The 23,236-nt window shown below is 36.1% G+C and overlaps 2 protein-coding genes and 1 pseudogene across 10 annotated transcripts in view; 2 read left to right on the top strand and 1 right to left on the bottom strand.

The window, feature by feature from the left end:
* Positions 1 to 1,681, top strand: part of DNAH12 (dynein axonemal heavy chain 12) — a gene marked incomplete at its 3' end in the record, with an annotated part of 68,468 nt that extends 66,787 nt beyond the window's left edge. For all 3 annotated transcript variants that reach the window (XM_083795237.1, XM_083795236.1, XM_083795238.1), the window contains 2 exons: positions 321 to 388; positions 1,491 to 1,681. In XM_083795237.1, coding sequence (XP_083651363.1) covers positions 321 to 388; positions 1,491 to 1,681 — 259 coding nt within the window. The remainder of the gene's footprint in view (positions 1 to 320; positions 389 to 1,490) is intronic.
* On the top strand, positions 369 to 18,042 carry ASB14 (ankyrin repeat and SOCS box containing 14). Of its 6 annotated transcripts, none has more exons than XM_083795300.1 (12): positions 402 to 772; positions 3,592 to 3,631; positions 4,772 to 4,831; positions 4,914 to 4,984; positions 5,426 to 5,481; positions 5,745 to 5,876; positions 5,973 to 6,131; positions 8,077 to 8,322; positions 9,785 to 9,956; positions 10,825 to 11,368; positions 12,588 to 12,741; positions 13,499 to 15,318. In XM_083795300.1, exons 4-12 carry the CDS (start codon positions 4,941 to 4,943, stop codon positions 13,690 to 13,692), a joined length of 1,701 nt encoding a protein of 566 aa, XP_083651426.1. In that variant the 5' UTR covers positions 402 to 772; positions 3,592 to 3,631; positions 4,772 to 4,831; positions 4,914 to 4,940; the 3' UTR covers positions 13,693 to 15,318. The 6 variants fall into 6 exon arrangements, 5 of the variants coding, with proteins under 5 accessions (XP_083651424.1, XP_083651426.1, XP_083651423.1 ...); XM_083795299.1 differs by lacking the exon at positions 402 to 772 and adding an exon at positions 3,099 to 3,190; XM_083795298.1 differs by lacking the exon at positions 402 to 772 and adding an exon at positions 369 to 388 and having other exon boundaries at positions 4,772 to 4,984.
* A 6-nt stretch (positions 18,043 to 18,048) lies between these two features.
* The window catches only part of LOC310880058 (DCC-interacting protein 13-alpha-like), a 33,271-nt pseudogene continuing 28,083 nt past the window's right edge, over positions 18,049 to 23,236 (bottom strand). The window contains exons 7-12 of the transcript XR_014589239.1: positions 21,864 to 22,038; positions 21,731 to 21,767; positions 20,151 to 20,297; positions 19,865 to 19,915; positions 19,422 to 19,511; positions 18,049 to 18,770 (exon numbers count right to left, since the gene is read on the bottom strand). The product of XR_014589239.1 is annotated as a DCC-interacting protein 13-alpha-like (transcript). The remainder of the gene's footprint in view (positions 18,771 to 19,421; positions 19,512 to 19,864; positions 19,916 to 20,150; positions 20,298 to 21,730; positions 21,768 to 21,863; positions 22,039 to 23,236) is intronic.

Below are 23,236 nucleotides of genomic sequence, written 5' to 3'. Positions count from 1 at the left end.
CTGGCAGCATGAGCTGCAGAAGGATTTCAAGCAGATGCTCCAAATTTTTTTAAAATAAGCAATAATTGGTATCTAGCCTGAGTCATCTTAAGACTGTGAGACTGTTGCGACTGTAGCACTTTCTTTGCTTTTCTTACAAGTTCTTCAAGTAAATGTTATATTGCCAGACAGAAGTGTTTTATATATAAAAATACTTTTTCATGCATGGAAAATGGAAAACAAACATCAAAAAAGAGCACTAAAATGTTGTTCTTTCTCTCACCCTTGGCTTGGTTTAATACCAAGCCACAAATAATGACTTCGTTGCTTTCTCTCACCAGGGGAATGTTAGCTGAGCAGCATCCCAAATTGCTCTTTGATATAATGCCAATCATCTGGATAAAGCCAAGTGAGTATAATTACCTTGAAGTATGTGCTATTTGACAAGATATTTGAACGAGTTCCTTTGTTACAGAAGACCAATGCTCATACCCTCACCAAAGCACCCAAATGTGCAGTTGACCTTTGACTTTTACATAAAAGATTGAATGAGTCAAGCTGGCAACCACAGTCTCATCTCATCTGAGCAATAGACCTGTCCCCCTCTCCACAGGTGTTTGCAATTATTAATTTGAAAAATGGATTATTTAGATTTACCTGATCTGTTTCTCAATCAAAAGGTAATTTTGGTAGGAAAAGCACATGGTGTTTGAATTCCTGGCTTACTCAACTTGAGGAGAACTTAGAATTGACTTACAGAGACTTACTGTTTTATTTCGCATGATTTAGCAAGGTTTGCTCAGATTATTTTTATCTGCTCCTAGTTTTCTGTGATGCCAATAAAATATTTTCTATGACTCTTTTCCTTGATTAGGAACAGTAAATAGGTGATTTTCATTTATTTGCTTAAGCAAGACTTTATATTGCAGTTGTTGCAACTTAGATGTTTACATCTAATATGCAGTCACACAAAGTTTCCACTTTTTCTGTCTGTGCCTTCTTTTCGCATTGGCTGAATCTGCTCTCAGAATTGCACAATTTTAAACACTGTGCAAGTTGCATGTGAACAGTCTGGTTATAAGAGGATTGTTGAATCTCCAGTGATTTGAATTGCAGTTAGGCTCTGTGGCTGCTGGACTATAATTCTTAGGGAGATTCTAAAAGCTTCGTCTAAATGTTAACCCTAACATGAAAGCAGAATGCAAAATGCTTTAATTATGCAACTATTCAGATTTTAATGTGTTTTTGAATTATTACAAAGTTTGTAGAATTGCAGAAAAGCATAAATTCCTGAAAACAAATTGTAATTAAACTAGTTTTCTGGCTTTTTTTAAAGGAGGAAAAAAAAAAAAGATATTGTGTTGCTCACAAAGCAATATTGCTATTTTTATTTAGCTTTAAAGATGTTACTGTAAGTACTTAATGTTTAGATTAGTACTTAATGTGGAGGTTATATTCCTATCAATAAATCTGCTGTACGTAGTATCTTGGTTTCTTTTGTTTTTTTAAAGCTGCAAAATCGGATATAAAGAAATCTAACGCGTATGTTTGCCCTCTCTACAAGACAAGTGAGCGTAAAGGAGTCTTATCTACTACTGGACACTCCACTAACTTTGTCATTGCTCTGACGCTTAACACGGATAAACCAGTCCAACACTGGATCAAGCGAGGTGTTGCATTGCTCTGCCAGCTGGACGACTAACTTTGAACAGTTCAGATACAAATGTCAAAAGATACCTTTCTTTTTGTTTGCTTACAGAGGTGGAGCATGCTGTATAACAGAAAGTTACAGATTTATTTTTTTTTAATTTTAAAAGAGGGCATGTGTTTTCTGATCCTCAGTATTTTGCCTTAAAAAAGTATGTGTTATTAGCACCTTTACAATCTGTAAAAGGTACGGTTATGCTTTTAGCCTTTGGAAACATTATTAATGTGTAAACATAAATTTTATGCATTACTAAAATATCACTAAATACATCTTAACTGAAAGTAAAGCATCTGCACTTTCTGTGAGAAACATTACAGTTAATGAACTTGAAGCATTAAGAGTGCTTAATTGTGTGAGTGGAAACCCAATAGATAGTAAGTTTGGGGATTTCAGTCTTGTGTTATATATAGCCTATGTTCTGTTCTGCAATAATGAAGACTGCAGTATGAGAAATTTTTAAACTATCTGTACTAGGCACTACCAAGTCTCTTCCTTGCTCAGCAAATTCATCTTTCCAGCATTTAATTTGGATTTTTTTTATTTTATTTTTTTTACTTTTCCAAACAGTTTCCATTAAGCAGAAACGATCAGAACCTCCCTTATGACTGCCTGCCATAAAATGTTATTTCTGCTTCTTTGTTGCTCCAGAGAGGCAGTCCAGTTTCAATTCCTTCAATTCCTTTTGTTTTCTTAAAAAAATAGTAATAATTAGTCAAGCATTCTACCTTAGCTCTCCTCTACTAAAGAACTATTTCCACCTTGCATGCAGACACAGCTATCATCATTTCTTTGTGAGAATCCCTCCACAAAATACAGTGAGTGAATTAGGCACAGAAAAGTCTCACTCCAGCCTACCTTCACTGTTATAATTAGACAACTTTGTTTTTCATTTCATTGCTTACTGTGTGTTACACATAGAAGAGGTTTGGGATGTTTCTTTTTGAAAAACTTTTCCCTCTACAGACTCTATACTGTCTTTTGTTTGCTGTTCTATTTCTATTAATATTTATATGTAAATTGTGATTAGGCAATCAGAGGTGCATAGTAATTTTAATAGGGTCATCTCTTTATTTTGTCTGATAGTTTATACTTACTTTTATTGGTTGTATTGTTTTCTTTATGTGTCGCCTTATCCATTTTTAAACAAGCTCCTGCCAGTATCTGTAGTTAACTCTTGTGAAGTACTAATATTTTTTTTCTCTCCGTAAGGTAATACTTACCACTTGCAGTTCTCAGCTTCTCATTCCAAAAACTTAAACAAGAGTATTTGGTAAATAAACAGAACTTCACATTCCTTCTTTTGCTGTACCATTTGTCAGATCAGATTATGAAATGTAGCTAACCTGTATGAAAGAAACATGGAGAAAGTCCCAGAGTATCTTATGATAGGTTATTTATAGTGAGCTATTAACGGACACAAACTCTACTGAGATCATTTTCTAGCCTGCAAATATTGCTTTCAACTTAATAATCACTTCTTCAAAGTGTGAAGCCTTCCACAAGGTGAGGAAAAACTGCTTTTTCTCAATTCCTAGGAAAATTAGTACTTTTTAAAAAAGTGTTTATGTACACATTGTGCTACTATAGGTATAATTGAATGCTAATAGATACTTATATGTATGTTTTCTTACTAAATTTCTCTTTCTTGATACATATGCAATTACAGAGCAAGGCCTTGCAATCACACATTAGGGGGATCGCATAACAAATGAAACGACGCAGGATTGCTATGAGTTACTGCTGCTCAACTTTAAGACATTTCTAGGATTATTCCAAGTGTTGTATTGACATTTCTTCATTTTGCTGTGCTTATTCATTTTCTCATTTATTTATTTGTCTTCAGTTTTATTTGTTCATTTTATTTTATTTTGCCCTGTATTTTTAGTGTTTTGTTTTGTTTTCAGGTCAACTCTCTTGAAAGACAGAAGTGCAAGTTTTGATGAGGTAAAATGGATGAAAGGTTTGAGTCTAACAGAACATCTTTGATTTTAATCTATAGTAAATAATTAATATACAAAGGAATAGGGCTACAGATTATGCATATAAAAAGTGTACATCTACACACATAATATTTAATGATCGATTTGAGTGTAAAGATTTTCTAATTTTTTTTTATTTGAACATTTAGACTTGAATAGTATAAATTGGATTTCTGTGCTACATTGTTTGTATTATAATCTTAAAAGATTCCTAAAAACATTCTTAATTGAATCCTTTCAATTTGGTAAACATTTTCTTTTTCTTTTCTTTTAACTGTGGTGATGTTCTTAAGCTTTTTATTATTATTATTAACTCCATTGTGATTACACCAGTGTTTTCTGATTTCTGCATATATTTGAATTTATATTGTTGCAATATTTTTATATATATCCCTTACAACTGTTAGGCAAGTACAAGTATGCATTAACAAAGAATGCACACTTGTAGGTTTCTCTCTGCCAAATGGCTGCAGGTGATGTACATAAGGTGGCAGGTTTGGTCTTTTTTCAGCCATGGAGTATGATGTTGTTTCAGTTGAAAGACTGAAGTACATGATGTTAGCACAAATTTGCAGTATTTTTTCTGACTACAAGATAGGGCTCCAATGATATCTTTGTTGAAACACATTGAGCAAAAGGTATTAGTAACAAATCTCGTATCTTTCAGCTACTTTTCACTACCAGGCCCTCTGTGAACAAAATGAAAAAACATCCCAAATTTTGTTGCAGATCTGCTTTCCTATTAAGGAAGCATCAGAGCATGTTTGTGGTATTTGAGTGTCTGAAAGATTTAAGGGGGGAGGACTATTTAAACTATCTGGAAATCGTATTTTACTTATTTTTATTCTTTCTAGTAGTAATGCCAGATGAAGTACCAATTCTGTATGTTCAGCCTGTGGAATAGAGATAAAATCTGGAACATACTATTGGACTAGAAGACCTTTATTCTGTTCTAGAGTAGAACAGCTCTCTTTGCAGTGTTCCAGACTAAATACCTGGGAGAAGATGATAGCTTGAGAAGGAGAAGTTCCGATTCATTTATTTTAGGCTATGCTTTGTTTCTCTTGATAGTTAAAAAAAACAATTGCTGTTTCTATTACTGCAGACATTACCTGAAGACTTAACATCTGTGTCCAATTAAAAAGCAGTGTTTTCCTACAAAAAGGTGATCCAAGTTGTGCTGATTGGCCATGTATAATGCTGTATATATATCTGATGATAATTCTGATGATGAAATCCCTACCCAGCAAGCTATTCAGGAAAGCTTACAAGATATGCATAAAAATGAAACAAGTGCCAATGCAACAGAGGATGAAAGGTAAGGTGTTATTAGTTCTGTTTTGGGTGTTTTATTGGCATTATTATATGTCTGGCCTTGTGTCATGGATACTAGAAACCACCTGTAGCTTGCTTGTTCTGAGTTCTCCCTGGAAAAGTACGTGTGTTTCCTCAAAAATATGGAATGTATGAAGCTGTCAGGTGATGTTTTATCTAATATCTAGATGAGTACAAGGCTTCACTGAGGTAGATTAGGATGTGATACAAGACATAGGTTGGTGTGGTCTTTGGGTGGAAACCCAATATTTCTAGTGGCACAGGCAGACCAACAAAAATGCATTTTAATGTGTTAAAGTCTGACAAAACCTACATAACTCAAAGAAATCTAACGTGGTCTAGTCTTGAGTATGTAAGTTAAGGTATAATTATATACTGAACTTCTCATTAATTATAGCACTTTATTTTTATTGTGTTTATGCAGTTTCCAGTTTGTTGCCAGTAAAGAACATGGAATGATAATTGCAGCAATTCGGACAGTTAAGTACAAATACACTGCACTAAGCCTATACCCTAGGAATCACTTTGGTTCTGCATTGTTGAGCAATGCCTACATTTTATGTATTTGATCAGCTGATTTAAGTGCAGTTTTTCATGTAAACAACCGCTAGATTAAAAATTGCTTTCTCAAAATCATTTTTTTATTCTTGATACACTTGGATAAATAGCACTCAATATATTAGTTGCGTTAATTTTGTTTTATGATGAGTAATCAAATGTGTGTCTCTCTCAAAATATCACAGGCCAAGAAGAGGTCCTGAAGAAGCTGGTGAGGCACACTTCTGCTTTTGAGGAGGCAGATCAGCAAGGCTGGCTTCCCGTGCATGAAGCTGCATCACAGCTAAATATGAACATCCTTGAAATAACGTTCAAAGGTATGGAGTCCTCCTGGTTTTCCACTAAAAAGCATTACAAAGGCAGGGCTGTTGAAGAATTCAGCTTCAGATGTGTTCTGCTTTTCTGTATTTCAGCCTCCCGTGCCATTACGTGGGAACAGACCACACTTAAAGGGGAAACACCTCTCTTGGTGGCAGTAAGAAATTGCTTTGTAGACCATGTCCGCTTTCTCCTGTTCAATGGCTGCAATCCCAATGTTAAGAATGAAGAGGGAGATTCTCCTTTAGTTGTAGGTGAATATCTTGTTTGGGGGTGGAGAGATGAGGGAATGAAGTGAGATTATAGTTAAATGTTTTAGGTTGCAATTTGACTTCTTTGACTTGTGCAGTATCTAAAATATTTTGCTGTAAGGAGCAAAAAATGTTAATCTCAGTATTTAATGTGTTTGTTTGTTTTTCTTAAAAGATCTAAGGCTTTAAATGAGCTTACATTCCAAGTTAGGAACTGTCACTACAAGGTTCTTAGCATTATTTATTAAAGTATTGTCCTTATTGGTCTATTGAAGCGTGGGAAGCACAGAGCTAGGAGAAACTGATCTAGTGCAAGGAGCTCCAGGTGACCTATTTTCTGTCTATCAGTTGCAACAAATTTGAGGTTCAGGTTGAACACGCATCTTTTTCCTTAAAGAATCAAATAATTTTCTTCATAAAGTACTGGAGTGTCTTCCTCTGCTTTCCTTGGCATCACTTATGTAGTTGTGCCAGATAACCAAGTCCCCCTGCTTCTTCATACTATCACTGTTCTTCATGTCTGCGGGCATAAAACGTTCACATTCTCTACTTCCTGGTATCACTTTTGTTGTATCAATTCCTGTTTCTCAAACAAACAAACCACCAGAGTAATTGGTTTTGATTTTCAAAAGTAGTAGCAAAGCAGCCTGATTTACCAGCACTACGTTGACCATAAAGCAGTTCAGGCACTGCTGGAATTAATCCACATATAAGTGATGAGGTGAGCCAGGCCAAAATTCTTGATTCACTTCTGTTTGAATTTTTTAAATCTAAGGAGAAAGTCCTATAGCTCATACCACTCTCCATGTGGATGCCATTTTAATTTAGTCATGTACAAGTACTATAAGCCTTGATTTGTAAAGAACCAGTCCTAGTATTTTGCCAAGATGATTTTCAGAACACTTCTATGTACAATGTCTCCTCTGATTTGGACTACTGTGCTATTGTTATTGCTGAGTTCTAGCCAATAAAAGGAAGGTCTGTTCTCATTATCTGAGTTCTGAAGGAGCTCTGTAAGTTTATGGAACAAACCTGTAAGTTTTTCCCTATTAGAAGGGTGGCTTTTTTCAAAACAATAGTCAAAGAAAGAGGAAAAATCCTATGAACCATCTGTAGGACTCTCTGTTCATTCTTTTGAAATGACTAAAGCTTCTGTTCAGGGCTACCCATTTAGAAAAGATGCAGAATATTCCTAGATACTTTTAAGTGCACTATATTAAAGTACATCATCCCCCAAGAAGGGGATGTATGAGATTTACCTAAAGCAGCCACACAGGTTACAGATGATGGAACGTCACGGGTTACAGTGTGCTGTCAATGCTATTTCAGGTAGCTGTGGCACTCTATTCAGTCCTGCACAGCCAGGAAGATCAAAGAGAGGAGAGGAAGGTGTTGCCTATAAATTCCATTTTCTGGAGCCAACGCAAATCACTCTTAAAAGCTCCTTACTGTCTTGACAGATGAGGCTTATTAAGATGAGAAGGTATATGGCACAGTCATTGTAAACTTTTTTGTATTATGGTAACTGCCTATGAAATTTAACTATAGCAGGCCGGCTTCTGACTAGAGTAAGCCCATGTATATGAACTCCATCTAGTGGCAGGAAACCTTGCATTCTGTTACAAGAGCAAACACAACAGATGAGTAGAGAGAGGAAAAGAGATTACCGTAAAATTATTCCTTTGTATAGTTTTTTTATCCTGAAAACGAAGAACAAACGTGGTGAAAACTTAAACCTTTCAGTGTAGCTTGGCATTTCTTGCAGTATAAATAGTGACATTGCTTCTTGTATAAATAGCAGTGTGGGAACAGTTTGAGCATTCCTGGGCTGCCACCTACCAGAAGCCATGCTGCACGGAACAGTGTGGGCTAACAGTCTGGCTAATGTTTTTTTTTGTTTGTTTGTTTTTATTTTATTTTATTTTATTTTTTTATTATTATCTTACAGCAATTAAATACAATTCATATGAGATTGCCACCTTGTTGATAAATTCTGGTGCAAAAGTGAATTTGCAGTGTGTCCACAAGAGGACTGCTTTGCATGAAGCAGCCAGACTAGGCAGAAAGGATCTGGTGAAGCTTCTGCTTCGTTCTGGAGCAGATCCTGACCCTCGCAGCGGATATGGGCTCACACCTCTTGCACTGGCTGCACAAGCTGGACACACAGAAATCATGGAACTCTTATTGCAAAAAGGTGAGACTTGATTATACAGGATGTTACAGGAAATGAAGGCTCAGGGCAGAGGAATCTTGCCAATGTCGTAAATATCTGAGGGGAGGTTGTAAAGAAGACAGACCCAGCTTCTTCTCTGTGGTGCCTATTAAGGGCAGGAGGCAATGGACACAAATTGAAACCTAGGAAGTGCTTGGAAATCCTTAAAGCCAAGCATGGACCTGGACCGTCTGCTGTAGCTGACACGGTTTGAGCGCAGGGTTGGACCGGACAGTCTCCAGAGGTCTTTTCCAACCTCAGCTGAACAGTGGACCTGTTTTAAAATGCAGTAGATTCATTTAGTAACATATAGGTTCACTGTTGTTCCAGTGAGTAGAAATTGTAAGCTACACGTTATATGAAATGTTTAAAGTCCAAATGGAACAAAATGAATCCTCTTTCACTTACAGAAGTGAAAGGAAATAAAAGGATTGTTATGTTATTGATTATACAGTCTGTGATGATAACAGAAACAAATATACAATAAATATTTTGAGAGATTACTTTTCTACAGCCAACTATAGTCAGCAGTGAGTGCTTTGCAAAACTGATACATTGCAGGAGAGTTTTGTTTGCATTTTTGGGTGATTACTAAATTATGTCTTACATTATTTGAAACTTTTAAATCCCAAATCACATGGATTGAGGTATGCCCGGAGAATTCTTAGTATCTAAATTTCATGATGTAAGACATCTATATATATTACCTCTAAAATAGTTATCCTAGTTACACACATTTTATTGGTCTTTGCAAAGCTCTGTGATTGGATTATAACCAGTTGTTGTAAGACATGCCTTTAGAGTTATCAGCAAAAGTAACTTTCATTACTAAAGCAAGTAAAATGCTATCTGTGCCCCAGGGATTGTTGTGATTTAGTTAAGGTCTGAAAAAGACTACACCTTTTGTAATATTCAAGCCATACATTAATGTCTTAGTGAGTAGTTGTAATTTTTATTTAATATGCAATATTGTTTTCTCAGGTAGACAGCTAACCTGAGGGAAGGCCTGACAGACTTTTGTGGTGGGAAGTTATATGTGATGCTCAGCAGCACTGGACTAGATTGTATGACCTGTTTCGATACTGGATTCTCTGACATTTCCTGTTATATCTGTTAGGCCTTTGTAAAGGAGAGCTGAAATTCATTGTGTGTAAGCCAAAAAAAAATTATTTTTATGAATAAGAACTAAACCTCTTGCTTGCGTAATGCTCTCCTATCAGGTCTTATTGTGTTATAGAGTTCAAAGTAATTTGGACCTTCCTGTTTCCAGATTACATAATCACTTTTAAAATCAAGGATCCAGCATAAAAGCTTATGACATGGTTTTATGTGGTGAAGACTAGAATTCGCAATATCTTGTCACTGGAGGAGAAGGGTTGGAGATACTAATTATTGCTGAAAATTTACAGTGAATACGGTGAACATCCTTGATGCTTCTTTTCAGGTGCTGATGTTCTTTCACAGGCAATGGACTGTTCGTCTGTATTATTTGAAGCAGCAGGAGGAGGAAATCCTGATTCCCTGAGCCTTTTGCTAGAATACGGGGCTGATGCCAATGTACCAAAGCACTCAGGTCATTTGCCAATCCACAGAGCTGCATATAGAGGACACTTTCTGTAAGTTAATATACTTAAAAACCAACTAAAAATGACATCAAAAATATCACTTTTGCGAATTCTGCCATATTCAAAGCAGGTGGTGAATCTGTAGTTTTGTTGAAAAAAATTCTAGCCAAGTAAATAGGAGTTTTCTGTGTCTGAACGTAAGAGACCAATCAGGATAAAAGCTTCACCATTTTAGGATGAACATACTCTCTTTGGATAAATCTCATCTCCATCCTATCATAGGAACAGAAACATACTAAATACTTTAATAGTTTGAGGAGATATGGATTATCCCTATTTTAAAGACATGAAAGTCAGTGGAAGATAGTGATGTTAAAATCGCAACCAATAAGTAAAAAACAACTCTTTGATACTGGGAATGTTCCATGGTGCTTAAGAATCTAAGGATTTTTAATTCCTCTATTAATACATATATTTAAACTATTTTTAAATATCATGTATTAATTTAAACATTATGTTGTACTATGTAGGTATTAATATTAGAATATATTGTATTAATTCCTTGATTCCTATAGATTAAACAACAACACGTTGCTCTCAACATTCACAGAAAGCTTTTTTTTGAGATGGAACAACTATTCCTCTAGCAAGGACGGGGCTGTCCATGAATAATAGTATACAATTTTATGAGAAGCTGGTGTAAAGTCATAGTATCCATTGCTGGCTAACTATTTAATTCTTAGCAATTAAAGTTAATGCAGAGGTATAGCATGCCATGGTACTGATTTCTTAATTAAGACATTGAATACCGTCAGGATAAATTTTGAAGCCCAGCAACACAAAAATTCAAAGATTGATGTAGGTGAGCCAGTGTGCTTCAGATTCCAAGAGTCTCTCTCTTTTTTTTTATCTTCTTCAGTGCCTTAAAGAATTTAGTTCCAGTTACTAATTTTGATGCCATTAAAGAAAGTGGAATAAGTCCGATTCACTCAGCAGCAGCAGGAGCTCATCCTCAGTGCCTTGAGTTTCTTCTCAAATCTGGGTTTGATGCCAATTTTATGTTGGATCAAAGAATTCGCAAAGGCTACGATGACCGCCGGAAATCAGCGTTATACTTTGCTGTTTCAAATGGGGATATCTGTTCAACACAGCTGCTGCTGAATGCTGGAGCCTTGCCAAACCAAGATCCCATCAACTGTCTGCAAATAGCCTTGAGAATGGGCAACTATGAGTTGATGAATCTACTGCTCCGACATGGGGCTAATGTCAATTACTTCTGCAGAGTGAATACAACGCATTTCCCATCAGCTCTACAGTATGCTTTGAAAGATGAAGTCATGTTGAGAATGCTGATGAACTATGGCTACGATGTGCACAGCTGCTTTGATTGCCCTCAGGGAAACACTTCCCATTCACAGTACGTGACTGATGGATGGACTTCTACTGTTATCAAAGACACAATGGTAAGTGTATAAGGTGGCTTCGTATGTTGGTGGTTTACTGCCAGTATCCTTCATACAACTGTGTGAAAACGTACTAATGAATGTGATCTGTCTGAAAAGGAAATGTTGGAACAGTAAGACAGTTTACACATAAAGTTTTCAAAATTAGATAGTTTGCTGTCATGAATGAGGCTTCATGGCAACATCTATCATAAACAATGTTATAGAACTGTGAAAATACAGCTAATGATATGCTGTTGATAAGTACAGAATTTGCTCTCCAGGGCAGTCTTGTCCATGCTGTGAAAGCAGGGACTTGCATGGTGGCTCGCTGGGTTGTCTTGTATCACATCACTAATAGTGGAAGCCTGTTGTAGGAACCCCCTTAATCTGGCATGATAAACACTGAGCAAAAATTAACAAACCTGGATTGACCTAAGCAGGTTCCTAGAGACACCCATCAGAGTTACTGTATTTTTTTGTAAAGTCCATTTGAATGTAATAAATCTTTATTTAACCTGAAGATCATAAAATCATAGAATACCCCGAGCTGAAAGGGACCCACAAGGGTCATTTAGTCCAGCTCCTGGGTCCCTAAAGCACCACCAAAAATCAGGCCATGTGTCTGAGAGCATTGTCACTTTGTCAACTCCGGCAGGCTTGGGGCCATGCCCTGGGGAGCTTGTTCCAGTGCCCGACCACCCTTTTCCTGATACCCAGCCTGAATCCATCCTCCGTTGCACCTCAAACTCTTTCCTCAGGTCCTATCTCAGGTCACCAGGGTCCTATCCTCAGGTCCTATCTCTGGTCACCAGGGAGAAGAGATCAGTGCCTGCCCCTCCACTCCCAAGATAAAGGGGTGCAGCATGCACCAGGCTGGAAGGTCCCTCTTCAGCATGTTGGGACATAGGTGTCCTCCAGCACTGTCCATAAGTTTAAATTCCCAACTGAGGGTTTGGCGTTTCTCTTAGGGAATGGTAGTACTTCTGTTTAATCACTTAGTGATGCAGCTGTTTAAGTTCATTTTTGGGTATAGTACAGAATAAGTCTCTCAGATTTTCAGACTGTACTAGTGAGGCTTAACACAAGCTGTGACAACCTCTAAAGCTCCTCTAACAGACTGAACACTTGCTCTTCCTAGCGTTCTGCTTAAGTTAAATAATTGTTCTTGTCCTGCAGAGGAGGAAGTCATTTACAGGAGTATTGAACGTTTTCTCATTAAACGTTTTTTTTCCCTCAGTTCTGTGAAGTGATAACCTTGTCATGGCTGAAGCATCTTTCTGGGAAAGTGGTGAGAGTAATGTTAGATTATGTTGATCACGTTAACATCTGCTGGAAGCTAGAAGCAGTTCTTAAAGAACAGGAACTCTGGGCAGACATCAATTCAATTTTAAGTAAGTATCTGATATTTAGATGTGAAATGACACGCAAGTTGTTCTGGGATTGGGACCTTTGTTGTTGGCGTTATTTTTATTTATTCTTGACCCTTGTTAGGCCAAAGTTATGTTTTGACAATAAGGTATCTCTGCAACAAAACTCAGTCTGTGTAGCATTTAAATTAAGTCTCTTTCAGAAGTCTGACAGACTGCACAGTTCATGTGGAGTACTGGGGAACTTCAATTACAAGGTAGACAACACAATCCTCTTCAAGGGGAGAAAAGCTCTTCCCCCATCTCAAGATGATGGAATAACTAATAAATTACTGTCTTTAACTAAGTGATTGGAATTCCAGTCTAGATTAACTCTGTCCTTTTCATTTGTACACAGATTAAAAAGCAGTAAGTAAAAATTCTACTTTTAGTAGCTTCTTCAGGTTGAAAGAGAAAATTGAACAACTATTTGGGGTTAAAGTATGTTTGCTTGACTTAGACTACTTCTACTCCATTACCATACATTTAGCTAACTTGACAGAAACACAGTCTGTTGCTTTAGCTGACAGTACTTGTAAATATAACTGAGAAAGGCATGGGCTGAGGTAAAAATGCTAGACCCTGACAGGTCCGGTCATCCAGGGACAGTCACGTTGATTTTATCCATCAATTCACAGAAAGAACATATGGCGAAATCTGGAGCAAAGTTTTTGAAAGGTGTAGGCAAATAATTGCACAGAAATGAATAAATAACTTATCAATCTCACCTTCCTATTTCTAGCAAATCCTCGCTCTCTAAAGCACCTTTGTCGGCTGAAGATACGGGAATGCATGGGTCGGTTGCGTCTCCGTTGTCCTGTCTTCATGACCTTCCTTCCACTGCCAAACTGCCTGAAAGACTACATACTATACAAGGAGTATGATCTTTATGGACAGAAGAACTTCCTGGGAACCTCCAACCTCAACTGCACTTAATTATTAGCTCTATAATTTGGAGGGAATGTTGAAGTGGATAAGACTACCTTATGCATCTCTTTTTTCTTTGGGGATTTTTATCTCATTTGTATATTAAGGAATATGAAGCTTCAGCATTTCCCCCCCTTACCCCTGAAGAAAATGGGGACAATCTCAAACTGTAAGTATTGGTGATCCCATTCTATATGAATATGGTGGAATATAAAATATCTGAAAGTTATGGCCATACTGCTTTAAATGCTTAGCGTGAAAATTTAAAGAACTGTTAAAATCACAGGTAGGGCTGTAAACCTTGCATTATTGCTAGGTTAAAGGCTGTCATAACATGTAATGCTACCTCCAACTGCAAGGTTAAACTCAGGGTTTGGTTGAAAGCCATGAAGTTAACTAAAACCAGGAAGGGACATAATTGTTTTTAAATCTTGTACCTTCCCTTCTCTTGCCACGAAGTAGAGGTTTTATTTATGAAGACCTACAGCAAAGTTCTAGAAAGCAGCATAAGTAGATTTCTTTTTTTTTCACCCAGTTACATGATCCCACTTCCTAAGCGTTAAACTGGGATTAACAGCTACAGATGCCTGCTTATTATAGCAGCTAGCGTGAAACACCAGTGTTTCAACAAGGCAACAGTACTTCTGAAACAGGTTAGTTCTGCATCTCAGTCTCAGGTATTGACATGTCTCATCCACTATGTATTGGATTGCTCTCTCTAGAACTAGCTTCCTTTCACAGTGCTGTCCCAAGCCATGCTTGCATTTTTTTTGGAGTTGCTCCTGAAACAGTTGCAGCTTAAGCTTTGGAAGCATTTACCTGAGAGCAATCACCACTGTTGTCTTAAGAAAGTCTTACATGATGCACACAGACAAGGCAAAAAAGCCTTGGAGACTGACTGACTTGCAAGAAATTTTATAAAACAGAGCAAAGGAAAGAATACAAAATATCAGCTCTTGCTGTTAGACTAGATGTTATCTCAGTTAAACTCAGTAAGCAGAGGCAGATTTTCGTTCTCTTTCTGAATTCTGAAATAATAAAAGACTATATAACAAAACTTCCTCCAGTGGCTTCTCCTACATTCTGTGCAACTGTAATTCATCGGAATTCACCTTAAACATATGCACAGTCAGTTTTGTTTCTTTATATCAATGTACATCAATTACATCTTTATAAATGGTTTAGCAGTATTAGGTTTTTTTAGCTGTGGGTTCACATCCATATAAAGATGAAATTTGACTGGATTGTAGAAGGGAAATATTTCTGAACTCTTAAACATTAGTGACTGTTAGATAGTAAGTAAATTGTCTTGATATAGTTTGAAACCTAAAAAGATTAAGGAAATAATAGACTATCAAATCTACGTTAGCTAATATAACACACTTGTTACCAGTTCTCTGTGGCTAAGTTGCGTATGACCGTTAACTTGTCCTCTAGTTTAGACTTCAAGAAATATATTCCTGGCCATAGAGGGAGTGCTAGGTATTATCTGTAATGCAATAAAATGTATTTTCATAGTTTGCCCATGCTTCTTATGTGTTTTGATATTCATGACGTTATATACATAAAGAACGTAGGTAGCTTGAAACAACTGACAGCAAGACTTGCATGGTCTACATAGTGTAATAAACTTAATATCCCTTACCCAAGGGGAAAAAAACAGCAGTAACCATTAGGCTGGAATTAGCAACATAACTTAGTCCTAAAAAAACACTGCTGACCTATGCAACATCCTTTCAAAATTGTGTACTTGAAAAAATAGTTTCTGAAATAATACCAGGTTCACATGAAGCAAACTACAGCTTCAGCTGAAAGTGCCTGGAAGTTCAGTCCCTAACTAAAAAGTAACAGGAAATATTAATCAGGAGAAATAAATTATGGGAACAGAAACCAATCGGTAATTTACTTACAATAATAGGCAGTGAAATTCTACCCCAGTAGCTTCCAGGAGAACTTGAGGTGTTTATGTTAAAAATTGTACTTTCAAGGTAAATATTAAGCATTTTATGTTTTTTAATTAACAAAAATATTTTTTAATGAATTAGTTCTGTTCTACTTTAATGTCCTGATCTTCCTTGACTTGCCATTTGCTCCTGTAGCTTGTGTCACTCTCCTGGATGTATTTCTATATTTTTACTCATTTTATACCAGCAAAAGTCTCCTAAACAAGCAAAAAACCCTGATTTCATTCACGTTATCTCGTTGTTTTTGTTAAGCACTGCTCTCCTCATTAATTTCTCTTCTTTTCAGTGGTTATGAGAGAAGAATCATCCACTGCAAGTGAAATGCAATTCACTCCTACACTGTTTTAGAAAACTAGATTTAATGGCAATAGATGGGAAAGCCTGAGCTAAAAATGAAGTAATTCCAGTCATAAATAGTGGAATCTGAAAAATTCCTTAAGTTATTTCATGTCTCATCTTTTTCTCCTGATTTCCTCCTCATAGTTACATGCTTAAATCTAAGACATTAATGGTAGGGGTCAAGAAAAAATATATCCATTCTCTGTCAGCAGTGCTTTCTGGTGGGATTGCTCATCTATTATCCGTTTTCCCCGTGGAGCGGTGGCTATTGCAGCTAATCTTACTCTGACAGCTCGGTGACTAGCTTCTAGAAACTGGATACCACTAATCACATTCTTCCTGAGCTGTTTCACACTTACTTTGTCTTCAGCATGTACTTAAGGAAGACACAATAACCTTGAGCTATGTTGGCATGTTATTTGATTGACAGAAAGCAGAAATAGTGCAAAAAACAAAGACCATAAGAGAAAGAAACACAAACTAGATCAGTTTCCAGAAACTGACTGCCATGCAACTATTTGTAAGTCTGTATTTAGGCACAAAAAGGAGAAAAAAGATGCATTTGCTGCCTTTCTGTACTTTTTTTCCGAAAGAATAAAAACAGTCTCTTACAGATGAGATGAGAATACAAGACTATAAATAAAATAAAAATGCCATTTAAGGTGGTTTTTTTTTTTTAAAAAAAAAAAAAAGCCTCAGATTTGTATGGTCCATGTGACAGTGTGCTGGCCAAATCTGGCCACAGACTGATGCCATTGGGCCTGACTGGGCAACACCAAAAGCAGGTACTTCTGCAACTGGCTACACTGGGGATGAAACATGCTGGAACTGGAGCTGCTAACTACCTCAGTAAGAGAGCCTCAAGTCTCTTTGTTGCTCAGCCTCCCACGCCACCTCCTCTTTCAAGGCAGGAATATTGTGACCACTTCCATGGCTGCTCAGTCCCTTCTATATGCTATGGGGCCTGTGGCATCACAGGAGCTGCTCTAGCTCCTGTTGCAGTAGCAGCCCCAGCGCAGCAGACTTACTCCTGCAGCAGGCACTGCTCCCTTCTCTCTTCTGCAACAGGAGTCAGATGCAGTTAAGTTTCTGCATAGAACTTTTCATCTCCAGCAGAAAGAGCAGGAGGAGATTGCCGTTATTAGCCACAACTCCTGTGTGCGAGGAGAGTTAAGGATAGCGTTCCCTCTGTGCACCTACAGATGTCTAGCAGAGAGGTCCTGAGCTTCCTCCCTTACTTACTTTATCAGTGCCAACTGACTCTAGCTCTGAAGGACTGGGCCATCACCAGCTGATGGGAAATATTCTGAAAATTGCTTCCATTCCTGAACACCAGAAACACCCTGCAATAAACTGTAAAACAGTCATAACTTATAATACAACTTGGAATATAAGTATTTTCTTTTCTTTTTACATTTCCTATTACTTTCAGGCCCCTAGTAGAGAGACAACTGTTTCATTGGAGTTTAGTACTTACAGTAATTAGTGCAAAAATAAATATTTCTTCTTTCTTCAGACAAGTTTTCTCTTCTGGATCAAAAGATGAATGCACATTTAGTATTATACAAAATAAATATTACACAGGGTATGGACCATGGAGTTCACACTTACGAGGTGTAAACAGACATTACTTTGAAAAACACGTTATGGGATTTGACTCTAGGATGTAGACTAGCATAGTCTTTTACTTCTGTTTGCAAAATACAGCTCCATAAAAAGGCTTTAAAAGCCTTAGCTCATTTTCAGTAAACGTAGTGTACTGGTAGCAAGGCATTTATAGATTCAGAAGATTTTTCAAATGATAAAATTCAAGATGTTCCTGCAACGCTAAGCATGTTTTTTTTATAAGAAAGTGAACTCAAAGGCTTACAGTTTTTTATCACATATAGTGGGGAAAACCAAGAACATGGCACTTGTGCTACAAGAATACATACATTATTCTTACTGTTTGATAAGGAATGTTTTATACATTACTCACGCAGCGAAGTGCAACTGCATCTTTTCAGCTCTTATATAGGTCTGACAAAGTATTTTTTTCTCTCCTGTTCAAAGAAGCCTTCCAGTATTATATTCAAAAAAAAAAAAAAGAAAAAAATCAAGACATGCAATACGAAACAAAAAGTATGATCTTTCTGTTTAGAACTATTGCACATCTCATTGATATTAATAGGGATTTTTCTTTCTAAGAACAGCTATGTGCAACAAGTTATGTAAAGCTTAGCACTGCCTTATTTGGACATCCACTTTTGTTTCCAACAATGTGTTCTGCATACTTGTGTAAAGAACAAATTTCACCATACTGTTTAAGATTAGTGAGAGTTTAAGTCTTGTTTCAAAAGCAGTCAATTACGTAGGCAGGTAAAAGGGAAAAAATATAAGAGTTTTTCCATACTGCAGAGAATTTTTTGAGAAAACAATTTTGTAATAAACATGGTAGCATCACCATGCTTTATCTGGCATACAAAAGAGAAATTATACTGACATGAAAGTGGAAATCACTTAATTGATAAAGAAAAATCAAGGCATATAAGGGTCTACACATCATGAAGTCTTTTATACAACAGACCCTCCACTTACATTTCACTACTTGTAGAACTTAAATCCATGATTCCCATTTTAATTAAGTAGGCAACCTTAGGTTTCAGATTCTCTCTTCTTCTTTCCATCTTCTCCTAAATTGCTGTCTTCTGACTGGCTTCTTCTAAGGACAACAAACTGTCCTTCTCCCCCACTTGGGTTTGATCTGCTGGAAGCAGCTATCAATCGGCTTTGCTCCTCTAAGTCCTAATTTGAGAAGAGGGGGGAGCAAAGGGGAAGAAATCAGCAAAATAATACTCATTTTAAAGTTGTCTAAAGTGGAAACAGGATACCATTATTCTGATTTGTAAACTGTCTTTTAATATTTTCAATGGACAAGCTTTGTAGAGACGGAGTTAAAAGAACAAGCAGGAAACGAAAATATTTTTGTTTCAGTAGCTGGCATTATTAGAACAGCTAATGCATTTAACACATCTGTAGCAGCAACCCATAAAAAAAAGCAGGTCAGAACAAAGAGCTTGGCCTACAGCCTGCAGCCCCTTCCTCACTATGTAGCAAACGAACAGCCTCGGTACATGGCAGATGGTTACTTGCCACAAAAGGGGCAGTTCATGCACGTGACAACAGAGTTTTTATTTTGGGCCTGTGATAGTCTTTCAAGCACTGCTCCTGAGTGCACCTATAAAGGTGTTCTGTGGTTTATCTCCTCAGAAGAGCTCTTTTTAAAAATGACTGTGAAATTGTACAAAATCTGCACAGGAAATACTTTCAACAATTAACTTCATTCCACAATGTTCTGTGAATTTGTACTAAAGACTGTGAGACTGTAGCTGGAAGTAAAAAACTAGAAAATAAAGATAGTAAGTAGGAAAAAAAAAGCATTAAGAAATAACGTACCTTTTTGATTTGTTTTTGTTTACTTAATTCTTTTTGTTGTTTATCTTTGACTCTCTCTATTTCTTTTGCCTTTTCTGATGCTTTTCGATCCTGAAGGGTAAAAATGTAAACAAAAGTAAGGGACAACAGTCCGATGTGTTTGATACAGTACTGATTTATATAAGTTTGTTCAAAACCATTAAACACTTAATTAGTCTTCTTTTAATGAACAGGTATGTTTGGTAAAGGTATTAAGAAGTCATCTTGAATATTGTTCCAAAGTAAACATGGCTCAAAGTCTTTTTATCTCGGGTTTAAGTTCAATAAAACAAATCCCTTCGAGTACTCTACAGCAGCATTCACTGCATCTAGAAGCATCTTGCAGAATATATTCTATTACACATACTAAATATACCATCTCCATTCCATTCATGAGGGTACCTTCCCCTAAAAAAGATTCTTACCAGTTCTTCATGAAAAGCTATCTGTTTAGCCAGTCCAACGGAGTCACAAATCTAAATACAAATCAGATTTGAAATAATCTGTAAAAATCTAATAAAAAATGCCTTTAAAAATACACCATATTGTCATGTCAGATATGACAGTATATTAAAACATTTTGTGGTACTATCAGGTTAACTCTTTTTCAGTACATAAACAAAATACTTAGCCAGCTTGAATGGACTGGATCTAACATCTTGGAATCCATGTCAGGTTCCAAACCGATACAAATATAACTATCACCAATACCTTTTCCCCTTCGTTATTTGATTCAAATATATAGCAGACAGAAGTTTTTCAGTTGTCAACTCTCCCTCCTGAAGTTTTAAGCACAAATGCAAAGAGGCGCTTGTTCTCCTGGTACGTAGCATACAAGACTACGTTGGGCAAAGGAAACTGCCAGAAAGGATCAAATATGGAGATATTAAAACCGGTTTCAGATACTTTCTATATGAAGTTTCACTGTACTGCACATTACTTTGTTATCAAAAACATGCAACCACACCAGAGAAATTTACAATCTGACTGGACATGCAACTGCCAAACAAAAAAATAAGTTAGAAGGGAAAGATTAAATGATTTAAACGAGAGAGGAGGGAATTAACATTTGCCATGAGATTCAGTCATCTTTCTAAATGCAAACAAGCATTTTATTTATTTTTATTTTTAAAAAACAGACACATATACAAATTGCATTTTTGACTAAACTTTCAGTATTTGGTGCACTTCTCTAAAACTTTAACTGCAAATAGTTCAGCTCACCTGAACTATATAAGCAAGAAAACAAAGAAGAAAAAAAATAATAAAAATCCATATAGCCTTATTATTTTGTCACAATAAAAATACTTTGCATTCTCAGTTCCTAAAAGAAGTCAGACTAGACATTTCAAATAATTTTTTTAAAACTTAGCAAAGGATAAGTTTTTAAATTCTGAAGGTCCCTATTGCAAGTGTTATAAACTGACAGGATAAGAGTTCTTCCTAAACTTAACTGCACACATTTAGAATACTAGACATTCGCTCCGTTGCTTTATCTCACCTTTAATAGCTCCCAGCTTTGGGGCACTGTTGAACTTAGTGTCACAAAGGTAAAGAAAGAAAAGGGGAAAAAAAAAACACAGCTTGAAATATTAGAAAGGTTTCGTACGCTTAGGATTTCTTTTTATGGAAATGATAATTTAGAGTTCCTGACAAGTTGAGCATCTTTAAAAGACCCAAAGAAGTTAAATGACAGACCTGAAACTGTGCAGAAACAAAGGGCAGAGAGGGGAGGAAGAGTTTCGAAATACGAAAAATAAAGATTGCTAATACTGAAGAATCAAGTTTGCCACATTTCATATGCTATGAAGAATTCCACCTTTTTTTCATGTATATTTATTGCAAAAAATTAAATAAACAACCAAAAAACATACAACACTAAACATAATTATGGATTAAAAACAACACACAAAAACAAACACCAACCAAAACCTGTTGGACTTCTGAACTTACTTAACTCCAATGTTAATGATACTTCTCTACCACACATATATTTCAAAACAAACACATTATTAAAATAGAATATTCTTATTTTCTTAAGATTTTACCCTATCAAATCACAGGAAAAAGTGTTTCAAAAACCTATTTCTCCTATTAAGATCACTCCACTTAAACCTGATTTTCTAGTGTTTTTCTGTTTATGTTTAGATGTTTGCATCTGTCTCCCAGTTTTCATGAAAATTTTTGTGGAAATTTCATGCTGTCAGTGATTTTTGCTAACATTTCATAATATTTTCAAAGTAAGAGAAATATGTTGCTGGGTATTTATCTCAAAATGTAAAGTTACTTACTCGTAGTCTTGTAACTTGTGTCTGTGGATTGATTAACCTAAAAATTGTTTTTAAGAACAAATCAGAAAGTAAATTTTATCAAAGTGAATGAAGATTACAAGTAAACATCAGTAGCAGTCAGAAGCAAACTTACTTTAAGCAGTCACAAGTGACTAATAAATGTGATTCTGTCATCCGGAAAATGTTATGGATAGCTCGAGCTGCTAGTATTTAACGCATTGATTCATAAACAACGTCTGGGCTTTCATCAGACTTCACCACCATAGAGCCAAGAAATCTTACAATAAACAACTGATAAAGAATTGAATCTAAGAGAAACAGAAGTAATGAGTAAGTGATCTCCACTTTGGGTCTTCTATTCAAAACTACTTCTTCCAAGACCAAAGATGGACTGCAGTCAGGAAAACTCCAGGCTTCCAATAACTTGAGAAGAGTTTTCTTGTACTTATGAATTACAGGTACAATTACTAAACAGCAAGTCACATATCTTTTCATTTGGTTTCATGAGTACAAAAGATGCAATACAGTGATTAAACAAAACAGGACTTTCAGACAGTCTGATTTAACTTGTCTAATAATACATTGCGAGTGTAATATAACTAAGCACTCTAAAACTGTTGTTAAATAAGAAGGTACAGATGAAAACACAAAATTAATTTGTAAATTCTATTATTCACTCTGTATTTAAGTTTTGTTTTTTGTTTTTGTTTTGTTTTGTTTTTTAACCTTCTGTTTCAGATTTTGAGCCTCCAGATTCACCAAAAGAATTTGTGCATCTATTAAAAAATGAAAACATTAAACCAGGAGTCAGATTACAAGAACCACTAATGAATAATGTTGCAGTCTCATGCTGCATCAAATAAGATCAAGATGTAATGATTTCACAATTTATAATCTGGAGGAATAATGTATTATAAATCATAAGAGCAAGCAATTTAATTTGAAGAAAGACATAAATTGCTATATTTGAGGGCTCAAATTATGGGCAAAGTACCAGGTATTACTGTCTTATTGCTACCACAGACAATTTGACTCACACGGTATTTCTTATACTCGAATTAAGCCCAAGTCAAAGCTTTGTTAATATTTGAAAAGGTACAGCTTTAGGCAATGAAATATAGAATTCAGGAATTACAGCCTAAAACTAGTACTTTCATTATTCCATAGGAGCACCACATCTCTCATCACTGTCTCAAGCTGTTGAATTACTTACTGAAAAAAGTCACTGGTTTTATTTCAAATGCAGCTTTCTGAAAACATCACTGGGGTTTTACTCCTAGAGAGTCAAGAGAAATGTGTCTGTTTCTGGCTCTCAAAGACAGAAGTGCTATCATTAACAACAAAAAGTGAAAATACTCTAGGCTTCCAAGTCTACATTTTCAGTAACACTATAGCAATGCTGAAAAGAATACAGGGAATGGGAAATTAGTTAAAACTTCTTAACCCTTTCTCCTTGGCTAACTGGCAGCTCAAAAACTCTTGTCAAGGGTTTGTAAACTTTGAATT

This window comes from Anser anser (genome assembly GCF_964211835.1).
Source record: "Anser anser genome assembly, chromosome: 12".
NCBI lineage: Eukaryota > Metazoa > Chordata > Aves > Anseriformes > Anatidae > Anser > Anser anser.
This window is presented reverse-complemented; position numbering and strand designations above follow the sequence as displayed.

What these genes read in the sequence shown, in the direction of transcription:
- ASB14 (XM_083795298.1), top strand. Translation starts at nt 4,857, where the DNA reads ATGTATAATGCTGTATATATATCTGATGATAATTCTGATGATGAAATC. An exon ending in AATGCAACAGAGGATGAAAG is followed by an intron (nt 4,985 to 5,425) that starts GTAAGGTGTTAT and finishes GTGTTTATGCAG; the next exon opens with TTTCCAGTTTGTTGCCAGTA. An exon ending in GCATATAGAGGACACTTTCT is followed by an intron (nt 9,957 to 10,824) that starts GTAAGTTAATAT and finishes TATCTTCTTCAG; the next exon opens with TGCCTTAAAGAATTTAGTTC.